Source organism: Sparus aurata, chromosome 11 (genome assembly GCF_900880675.1).
Source record: "Sparus aurata chromosome 11, fSpaAur1.1, whole genome shotgun sequence".
Taxonomy (NCBI): domain Eukaryota; kingdom Metazoa; phylum Chordata; class Actinopteri; order Spariformes; family Sparidae; genus Sparus; species Sparus aurata.
In genome coordinates, this window is record NC_044197.1 from 1534664 (window position 1) to 1545681 (window position 11018).

General features: G+C 45.9%; 1 protein-coding gene across 1 annotated transcript in view; it reads left to right on the forward strand.

Annotated features, from left to right (window-relative positions):
- Nucleotides 1–11018, forward strand: part of pik3r3b (phosphoinositide-3-kinase, regulatory subunit 3b (gamma)) — a 143276-nt gene that overhangs the window by 74269 nt on the left and 57989 nt on the right. Inside the window, exons 6-7 of the mRNA XM_030432407.1 lie at nt 6659–6851; nt 9704–9789. Coding sequence (XP_030288267.1) covers nt 6659–6851; nt 9704–9789 — 279 coding nt within the window. The remainder of the gene's footprint in view (nt 1–6658; nt 6852–9703; nt 9790–11018) is intronic.

An 11018-nucleotide genomic window follows, 5' to 3' on the forward strand; every position in this document is an offset into this window, starting at 1 on the left:
TCCCTCCCTCCCTGCCACTGGGACCAGAATCATCATCCTCACACAAAACTTCTTCTTCATATCATTCAGTCTTTAAAGGTGGGAAACAAAAAGGCAAAATTTCCATTTGAATGTGAAATTTAGAAGCTAAACTAAGATATCAGAATGTAGCTGCGGTGTGACGTGAGTCCAATCAGTGTGTTTTTCAGGAGGATCTTGGTTCTGTTGGGTTTTTTCCGTAACAGAACAGTTACATTGGCTGTCATCAGATGGATGTAATCCTCTTGTAATCCTCCTCTCGTCTGTTCCTGCAGCATCCTGACCACAGCGGCCTCTCGTTATGAGGGCGGTGCCATTTCTCAGCTTTTTTATTACTCCCAGCTTTTTCTAAAGAGAGCCGTGAGGACGGAGACGCCCGCCGTCACGTGTGGATGTGAGGCTGGATGTGATTTTGGACGTCAGCAGGAAGTTTAAAGATATTTGTGTTTTCTAAGTGTAAGAGTCGTAGTTCACGTCTCTCGTCCTCCGTCTGTCTTCGCTCGCTGAGTCACTAATCTTAATAATTGAATCTGAGGCCTTCCTCCCCTCGGCCCTCTGTCTTTTTTATTCATTGCTCCTCCTCCTCCTCCCCCCTCCCCCCTCCTCCTCCCTCCCCTCATGCCTTTTTTGATCCTCTCCCTGTCTTTTCTCATTCATTAGTTTTGCGAGAGTTAGTTAACCCTAATGGTCTCAGCGAGGTCGTGGTCTGTGAGGATAAAGGCCAGCTGGCCGTGTGAGACTGACCGCTGTCCATCTGGAGCCTCGGCAGGAAGACGCTGATGCAGCAGCACCGACCCGACCCGTGTGTTTACGGGATTATAAGGATCCGATCATCAGTCTGATCAACTCACATGTTCTGTGTTATTGCTCCTTGTTTCATTCCAAATGTAATTTGCCTGTTTTTGTACAAATTCTACAAGCCCAAAAGTACAAATTGTTTGTGCACTCAACCCGAATTTGGCTCCTCAGATCGTCTGTAGCTAATACGACGAAGAGGTCGATCCAGATCCAGTCCGGTGTGTCCTTACAGTTCTCCTCGTGGTTTTTAAAGGTTAAAGTATTGCCAAGTTTCAGCTGGAGGAGCGGAGTTGCGCTGCTGTTTCCACTGATTTCCTTTGATTGCCCGGCTGTGTCCAGCGGGATGTTTTGCCTGACGGGCTTCCCCGAGGCTTTTTTGAAGCGACCACGCCTGTAACCAAGACACTCAGGGTGATCTCGCGGCTCTGTGGTCATTGTTACCAGTCTTAACTACCAGATTCCACTGGTCACATCTGCGTCACGTTCTGGCCACGACACGGCGGCGGCCAGACGTGATCGTGACCGTGCTCGACGATGCTCGCCGCTCCCAGCTCGCACACCACGCCGCGTTTTCAGGACGAGCCGCGTCAAAAGCTGCACCGAGCAGATCGAGCCAGACAGGAAGGACACAGAGCATCCGTTCAATTTTCAAAATAAAAGAAAACAGAATCGTCAACAAAGAACGTTGAATGAAAAAGTGCTAATGTTCGCTGGTTAGCATTAAAGATGAAGCACAGCTGAGGCTGATGGGAGAGTTTTCTGGTTTAAAGTATCAGACAACAAAACACTTTTAAACTGCTGCTGGCGCCAAAGACAAAAAGCAGGTGATCATGGAGATCCATCCAGAACACCCGGACACACTGACGACCATCAAACAACACTTCAGTCTCTTAAACCTCCAGCATGGCTGCTAACCTTTATTTTTATTTCTTCTCATCCTTTAATTTCTCCATCACTTGACCTGAAATGATTCCTGAGACATAATCCTGCTGGCCAGTCACAGAACTCTGCTCCTGCTGGACAGTTTGGAGAACCGGCACCTGAAATTGCAGCATTTTATGTTTTTTAAGATTTCTTTCAGGGATAGACACCTTTATATGACAATGGATAGACAGTAAATGTGAGATGGGGGAGTGTGACATGCAGCAAAGGTCCTCCGGCTCCGGTGTCATGTTCTCTTAACCAATCATCCACCTGCGCGCTGAAATTGCAGCATTTTAAGTCCATTATTTTAACAGGATGTTCCTGTAACTTAAGACGGGTTAATGTAACGACTGACCTAATTCCTGTGGTCGTCTGATTGGATGCATCTAATGGAATTGTTGTAATGCAATTAATTTGAACTTACTTGGCAGACGTCGTTCTCCGAGTGGATCTCACATCCAGACCAGCGACACTGGATGTCGTCAGCGTTCGTACGAGCGTCGCTCCGACAAAGAGACGAGAAACAACATCACGTCTGTTCATCACTGTCACTGCTGAGATCATGTGAGGAGAAGTGTTCCTCGTCTAAGATAAGAAGCTGAAAAAAGACATGTATTTTTTTTCCTATTGTGTTAAAACAGTCGAGTGATGACGACGTTTTCAACCCCCCACTGTCCAGTCGTCCAGTCCTGGGGGGACAGATGGACGGGGCCAAGTTCCCTCTCCAGCCTTGACCTCTATTGACCAGCAGGGTCAAACACAATCTATAATAACAGAGACTGTGTGTGTGTGTGTGTGTGTGTGTGTGTGTGTGTGTGTCTATGATCAGCAGTGGTCAGACAGAGAGAGGTGACTTCCATGACCTCCATCAGACTGCAGCAGATTGTCAGCCATCCATCACCTCCCACCTGCCCACCTAACACACACACACACACACACACACACTCACACACACACACACACACACACCTACACACACACACACACACACACACGCTCACACACACACACACACACACACACGCTCACCTCAGATGTCCCTGATCTGCGCTGGTCGTCCCACGCTACTAAAATATCAGAGTTTCAACATTTTCGGTGAATGTTTTTGTGTAAATGTTATATTCGTTTTACTTGAAGTACAATAGAAAAAACTCTTTTGTGGGTCAGTTTATTTTCATCTGAAAGCTGTGAGAGGTTCTTCATGTCAGATAACGTCACCTCGTTCACTGTGTGCATCAGTTGTTCCGCTTCTTTTACAATCCTGGAGCTCAAGGCCCGTTTTAAAAATCACTCAAAGCCCAGAATATAACAGAGACACAGAGTAGTTCAATAGAACATTCTATGAAACTATTCCTCGTGTCTCTGCAGGTGAAGCTGGAAGAGAAAGAGAGAAAAGAAACAGAAATGATTTTTTGAGTGCTGAAGTCGTGACAGAGACGGTTCTGTAATGACATTAGATACAGAAAGTAAAACTCAAAAGCAGGTTGGACAAAGAAGCTGCTCAAGGATTCGTTCCGCCGTCACCAACACGTGTTTGATTTCAAACAAAACTTCGGGGAACGTTGTGACCGTCAGAAGAAGGAAGCAGTGAGTAAAAGCTCTGAAGGCTTTTATCATCAGAGTCTTTTCACTGTGACAGGCTCTGAAATCTACTGAATGAAACAGCAGAAGTCATCGTTGGTGATTCATTTAGACATTTCACGAGATGTTGTGGTGCAGGATTTTACACTATTTGCTGTTTTAAATATCGGTACATGTGTATTTAAGCAAAAAAACAAACGTATATATAACAGGAGCCTGAGCCAGGAAGCTGAAAACGTACCGATCGTCTTCTTCACGCTCGGTAAAAGTATCAAACAACAAAAGTACCAAAAAATGAAACATCTGATCAGTTAAAAGTGTTTCAGGTTTCGACCTCCTGACCTTCGTCACGTCGTCCCGCCCACATTGTAAAAGCTTCACACGCTCACGCTGCGTAAACACGCTAATGGTTTTTAAACGAAGCTGCTGGAAACTTGAAGTTTTTCCCTCTGAACCTTCTGACCTCTCCTCTCTGTCCGTCTGTTGACCTTTGACCTGTGGGCAGCAGCTCCCAGCATGGACACACATCAGCAGATATATATGATGCGTGGAGCTCGTATATTTATATTTCACGTTAGAAATCATCTTGTCTCTGTATTGTAGCTGCAGTCTGTTGAGACATTTGCTCCATGGAGGACATCGTGCTGCTGTGAAACACAGCAAACATTAAAGGATATTTTAATTTCTTTCCTCGCGCTGGGTGTTTTAAACGTGTGTGTTACAGCCACTTCATCATCCGTCCAATCAGCCGGCTGTCAGATCTGCAGTCAGCCGCCGTGTCGGTCCGTCCGGCTGCTCTGTCGGCACTCTGTGTTATTGGGATCGATGTGAACACTTTAGTTCCTGCACAGAAGGCCAAATACACTAATACCTCCCACCATCGATCAATACATATCAGCATTCTGATATAACATGTACACATGTAGAGCGCTGCATCGCACAAATCACTCGATACGTCCTGCTCACGTGTCGGGCGAGGCTCAGTCCGCTCCTGTGTTCAGATTATTATCAGCAGACGTCTTTATGAACTGCGGCTGGCAGCAGAGACAGAAGAGTTCACCGTGACTCTGCTGGGAAGAGTTTCACACGTCTGTCTGAGCAACGATTACATGAAGCACGTAATCCTGAAGCTGCAGATCTAAAACGTCCTTATGTTTGAGTTTATCATGATGAGGTTTAATTCTCAAGCAGTGAAACAGTTCACAGACACATTCAGACCTCACAGGCTGCCGAACGTGACGTACTTTCAAAACATGAATTATTAAAAACACACAAAAGACAAGAATCCATTTTTATGTAGATTATATTTAAACCTTTCTTTAAACATCAGTTTTACACCAAATCTTTACTAGAGTTGTAGCGATCAGGATCGATATATTGATTCAGTGATCAGTGATCCAAAGTGAAAACATCAGTTCACATCACCGCCAGCATTAAGATACGCCTTTATTTTGAAATGTCACAGTTTGTGTTGGTGAGTGTCTCCTTTCTGAACTTTGTTTTAATTCAAAATAAAAGACTGTTTAGATTGTTTTCCTTTGAAATCACACTTCCTGTACGTCTTTCTGCTTGTTGATGATGAAGGACGGCAGCCAACAAGGCTTCAGCAGTTCAACAACAAACACATCTAATTTCCTGTAAAGTCTTCACAATAAAAGTCCCCTGTTGCTCAGTTATTTAACAGCCGTCACTGTGAGGCAGAATAAGAAAATGTCGAGTTTTCACAGGCAGCAACATCACATCACATCACTCACTCTAATCTTTATGGAGAGAAACTTTTGTCGCTGCTGAGCAAAGAGCGAGTTTTATTAATGAATAGAGAGCAGCGGAGACATTTCACTGAGCAGTCACACAGAATAGTCAAATCAAAGTTGTACGGCGAGCTGTGATCCAGTTGTGTGTCGAGCAGTAACTTTAGTTGTTGCCTGGCAACTGTGACAACATGGACGACGGTGTTTTCAGGGAGAAGGAGGCGAACACATCCTCAGACTGAACGAGTCCTCCTGTTGGTGTTTTAATTACTTCATAACAGCTTCACACAATTAGTAATTAGTTTTAGTTTAGAAACTCTGACTTTATTTTTACCGTTCAGTCTCTTCCAAGGACAAACTTCACGATGAGCTCAGACTGGCAGTATAAACCTGCAGCTGACAGACTCACAGATTCAGACGGAGATAAATGGACCTGATGATTCTGGTGTTCAGTGGCAGATCCGAGCTCTCCCGCTGAGCTCCCCCGTCATAAACCCGGCTCACAGCGAGCTCCGGCACAGATGTTTTCTTGTGTGCAGCTTGTTTGCAGTGGTAAAGAGGCCTGTGGTGAGCGCGCCCGTCAATACGTCTGGTCCTCTTCAAACACGGCCCATTGTCTGAACCCCGGCTAATACAAAAAAGGAGTTGTATTATCCCCTGCGCCGCCTCCCGCTGTGTCGGTTTTACAAGCATTCGTGCACCAAACCCCCGTGATTTTCTCCATAGCGTCTGTCAGGCTAGCTGGCTAGCAGCTGGGTCTGAATTCAAATCACTGATGTCCTGCCAAGGCCGTAGATCTCCTCAAAGCCGGCTCGCGGTCGGCTACATGCTCGGGTGGATGTGGATGGAGGTGCAGCGCAGCAGGATCGTCTGCTCTGTGTTCACTTCAAGATCTTTTGATGTGCGTATGAGATCTGCACGCGGCGTCCAGAGCGTCCGATCAGATGTTCACCAGGAGCGGAGACGCACCTCCGTCTCTCTTTGATTACTGGACATTTAATGATGCAGCGAGGTTTAATTTGTTTGATCTACTTCTAACAGGATGTTTGGATCCAGAAGGGGAAACTGATTCACACTGAATTCTTACTCTCACGGGAAACAAAATGCTGTGTGGGATTACAGGACGTGAATTTGTGGCGTCCTTTAAAACATGTGCTCTTGTTTTTCTGTCATCTGCAGAGTAAATGAATAAAAAGTTAAAGTTTAAACTCTTTATGTTGCAACTTTACGTTTGTTTAGGTTGAATGTTCTGCTTCTCTCTTGTCTCAGCGCTGTGCTGATGTTCTGGATGGGTTTCACTGGTCCGGGTCAGGAGAGCATCGTGGTTTGGTTTAAAATCCACGTTTAGGTCGTTAAAAAAAGACACAAAAACGTGAAAATGTTTGTAGGCGCCCTTTAAAAAGATCCGGCGGTGTGACTCCACTGCAGGTGTCTGGTTCTCAGCTTTGTTGGCTGTGATGATGCACAGGTCGTCTCCTCTCAGGACCGCTCACAAGGCTCACTCTTTAAAGAAGTGGGTCGGCAGGGATGAAGTTCTGGAGAACCCGCTCTGAAGATCCCGCTCTGCTGTTGTCTTTGTCTTGCAGAGAGTCAGAGTGTGGAGGAGTGCGGGGAGAGGCTGAAGAGGATCCTGGAGTCTCCCAGCATCCCTCAGGCCAACCACCAGCTCCTGGTCCACCTGAGCAGACACCTGGCCCGGGTCAGCCAGCTCAGTCAGACCGGGCCCCGGCTGCTGGGTCAGGCCTTCGCCGAGGCCGTCTTCAAGCACTCTGCTCTCAGGTACGCAGGCTTCACCCTCCACTGTGTTTTCTTGGCAGGCAAAACATGTTTCAACCTTTATTCTTCATCAATGTTCAAGGTGTATTGAAACGCAGGTAACCATAGCAACATGACTGAAGCTTCAGCCCCCATTATTAGTTAATGGACTGCTGAAACTAACCACAGAAACACTCAGCTGTCTCTTTAATCTCACATGAAACACAAGCTAAGCTGCTGTTAGCTGCTGTTAGCTGCCGAAGCTTCGGAGGAATGAAGCCGATCAGAGTCAGAAACCAGACGAACTGCAGACGATTCAGAATGCTGAGAAAGAAATCAAACACCAGTCACATTCATCCAGAACTGACCCAGAATCAGAGAGCGAGCTGATTACAGCTGTTGAATGTTTTATCGGGTTAATTCAAAGTGCGTTTTTTAGCTTCAGCTCACTATCAGCAGCATACGCAACAGACTGCAGGAGTTAAACGCATCTTCTTCAGGCGTGTGGCTGAATCATCATCACGTCCTCAATTGGAGTTAAAAAGTCTAATTGTCTTGTAGATTATCGTCTTTGCACATCTAATTTTGTATGTTTCATGGTGCTTACAGAATTATCTAAAACCTGAGCGCGAATCAAAACATGGAAATGAAGCATGAAAGAAAGATGTGAGAGGTGATTTCCATCCAGCTGTGAAACGACATTTAGCAACCGTTTCTTTTTCTCTCTTTCCATTTCTTGCATAAAACCGGTTGATTATTCCAATCACAGTCACTTCTCCTGCGTAAACTCCCGCAGCGTGTGGGCACGGAGGGTATTTCCATCTGATTCTGCTTTTGTGAATCAGCCAGAGAACTAAAGGAACTTCCTGGACGCTGAAAGAAGCACTCATTAAACTCCATCCACAGAATCAACACTGCTCAAATCCAACTTGTCTCTATTCCAGCGTCTTCATTGTTGGATCAGGACAATCTTAATCAAACCGTGTGCAGCAGGAGCTCCAACATCATATCTGGCTCAGCTGTAACATCAACATCCTGCAGTCAAAGCGCTGGATGTCTGAGCGCTGAGCGAGCGGCATTAACGAGGCTAATGGTATTGTTTTGTTTCTCAGTACCCTGTGCAAGCTCGCCTCGTCTGTTTTTCCAGAAATTACAGAGGAATTTCTCCTTGTGGCGTAGCGGAGGCAGTCGGTGAGTCAGAAGCAGCGATTGTTTGCAAATCCTGATCAACCAAATTCACCTCTGACGTGCACGACGGGAGGATGAAGACCAGAGCGGCGTTTCATAGCATGCCATGCTATTACAGCCAGCTCCCATGTTAGTGCACTGCGTGTGGAAATGTTTATACATTCCTGATAGTTTGGGAGAACTCGCTGCAATCTGCAAGTGTTTAGATGGTCACACGTTTTCTCACATGCTGGGGCGTTTACTGCAGCGCTGTTTGGCAAAATTCAGGTTATTTATCTTGTGCTCTTGTGTTACCACACCATCAGGGCAGTTTGTTTTCAGCCTCGCAACAGTTTTCCTGCTGTTCAAGAACAGAATAAAAGGACCGAGGTGCCACAGCGCTCTCACTGACGAGTGCATGAACAGAGATGCATGAAGAAGACAGTAGATGTTTCTTAATTGATCTTCTGATCACTGTCGAGATCCACGTGACATCCAGGGGTCATTTTTGAGGTTGAGTGTGTCTCGTCCTTAAAGGGATATTCCGGTGTAAGTTTAATCCATGTTCTAAATCACGGTGAAACTGTGTTAGACTCCCTCTCCAGAGATCAAGTTAGCAGACCTGCTAGCTAACGTAGTTTTAGCATCCTCAGAAACGACCACACGACAACAATACACTGCAGTAAATGGATCCAAATATAAACCGCCACCAAAAAGCCACAAATAATGCTCAGAACAGCACCAAACTTCAGCAACAGTACAAATAGGGTCTCAGCACATAGTCCGGGGCATCTAACATTTGATATCGTTGCCGTATTTGTCGGAAAATATAAACGAAACTCACCACCCGAGAAGCCTTCCTTGTTGTGGGGAAGTCCTGTGAGTCGATTACCGAGTGCAGCAGAGTCCCGCAGTAATGATCATCATTGAGCTGCGGAACTCTACTGCACTGAAACTCTTGCAACAGGTCTGATGTACGAGAAACTTCTCCTGCTTCATCAGAGTTTGCTGTGATGATGATAAAGCAGCAGGTCTTTCAAGAACTCTTTGAGAATTTCACTCCGTTTTCTCCAGAAGTCCTGATTTATCTCTTCTACATGTTGCTCTCTAGCACCCTTCAGTATCTCACCAGCTTGGTAATATTCACAGAGAGTCCTGGCATTCGACTCCAGAACTGCCTCGTGCCTGCATGTGTTAGGTCAGATATCAGCTCTCTCATATTAACTGTAGTGGAGGAAACTGTGATGATAACCTTCTTCAGAAACAGGACCCCTCAACCAACCCAGAGGTCAGAATACATGTGAGCTAAGTTACGTTTCTGCAGAACGATACGCGTTAAAACTTTCTTTAGGTTGATTTTTTTCGTGCTGACTGCTGTGTTTGTGAACTTGTTAGGTTAAGACACAAAAACCACTTGGTTGGGGATAGAAAAACATCATGGTTTGGCTCGAAATACCTGCTTTGGTCACCATGTTCACGTGAAAAATAGCTGCAAAAGTCCCAAACTGTCCCTGAAGACATCCACTGGTGTGACTGGTGCGTTGTTTCAGCATCTTCTGAGGTGAAGGTGAAGGTTTGTGCCTCTGTCTCTGTTTGTCTCTGACCAGACAGATGATCAAGTAAACTCATTAAAAGCTATATTCCCGAGCGGCACCGTGTCTTCTTCATATGTGCTTTGTGATCTGACCGCGGTTTGTTTGTGTCGGCAGTGCGGACGTGAACCCGGAGCATCACGTCAGGATCTTGGAGGCTCTCATCGCAGCAGGAGGTCTGATGGAGATGCAGGCGGCACCAGGTAGGATCAGAAACATGTCCTGTTTCAGAGCTCGTCTGCTCCGTCAGCTGGTTTTCTGCTCGGTGACAAAGTGGCTGAAGTTTACCTCACCATACGTTTCCCACAGTGGAAATATGACATTCCCTTCTCTTCCCCTGCTGCACCACAAACTGCAGTGGAAAACACATGTTTGGTTTATGAAATATGTGGACAACACAAACTTTTTGCCCCAGCTGCTGTGATAAATTGGGCATGAAGCATGAAATAACAACTTTAACGTTAGCTTAGTTTACAGTCTGGATGTACAGAGTTTGTGGCAGCGAAACACGGCGGTTTCACCATGTTTTTCTTTTTGCATTCCTGCTCTGCTGGACGGGTTGCAGCTGAGAGCGATGTATGAATGTGAGCGTGGCAGGTTCTGGTTCAGTGTATATGGACCAGGCTGTGGACACTGTAGAGATTTCTCAGACCTCGGCGTAATTTCTCCGAAGGCTGAGAAAAACAGCCTTCTGTTTTAGAGCAACAGGGTTTGGACCTGACGGTGAAACGTGGTCCAGTGTGATGCGTTTAAGTGCACGTGAGGTGAAGCAGCTTCAGACAGAGCGGCTTCGTTTAGCGGCACTGACCCGACTCTGTCAGGTCCTGGTGTTTAGCCATTTTACAGAATAAACTCCTGAAGGTGTTATCAAATAATGAAACGGCCAACGTTGGACACTGAGGTCCTTCAAAGTGCTGCTGAAGACGATGAAGGGGTCTGTTGGGCCCTCGGCAGGTTTTAGTATAGCACATGTCCACCTAAATTCACCTGTGCTTTGTCACAGAGATCCAGACATTGTTCACGAAATGTTGAATAACTTAATGTTCAAGAAACTGAGTACAAAACATTCCTGGCTCCGTCTCTTTATCCAGAACCACAGCCCAAGTTGATGGGCTAGTTTTTGTGTAATCGTGCTGACAAACCAACCAACAAACTAAAATCATCACCTCCTGTACGTTACTGTGGTGCTTCCCAACTCGAACCCTGACTATAACCCACTCTGCATGAAAAGCATGCTGGGAATTGTGTAGTCCATGATGAAGTGAATCCTATTGGCTTAGAACTGACGATACCTGCATCCTCGACTGTTAGTTTATTTATCATCAGTCTCATCTCTCTTTCTCTCGAGGTGGGCGACCAGAAGATTTTCTCTCCTGATGGATATTTACGTTTCTAACGTCACGTGACTCGTCCCTGCGTGATGTGAAATTTA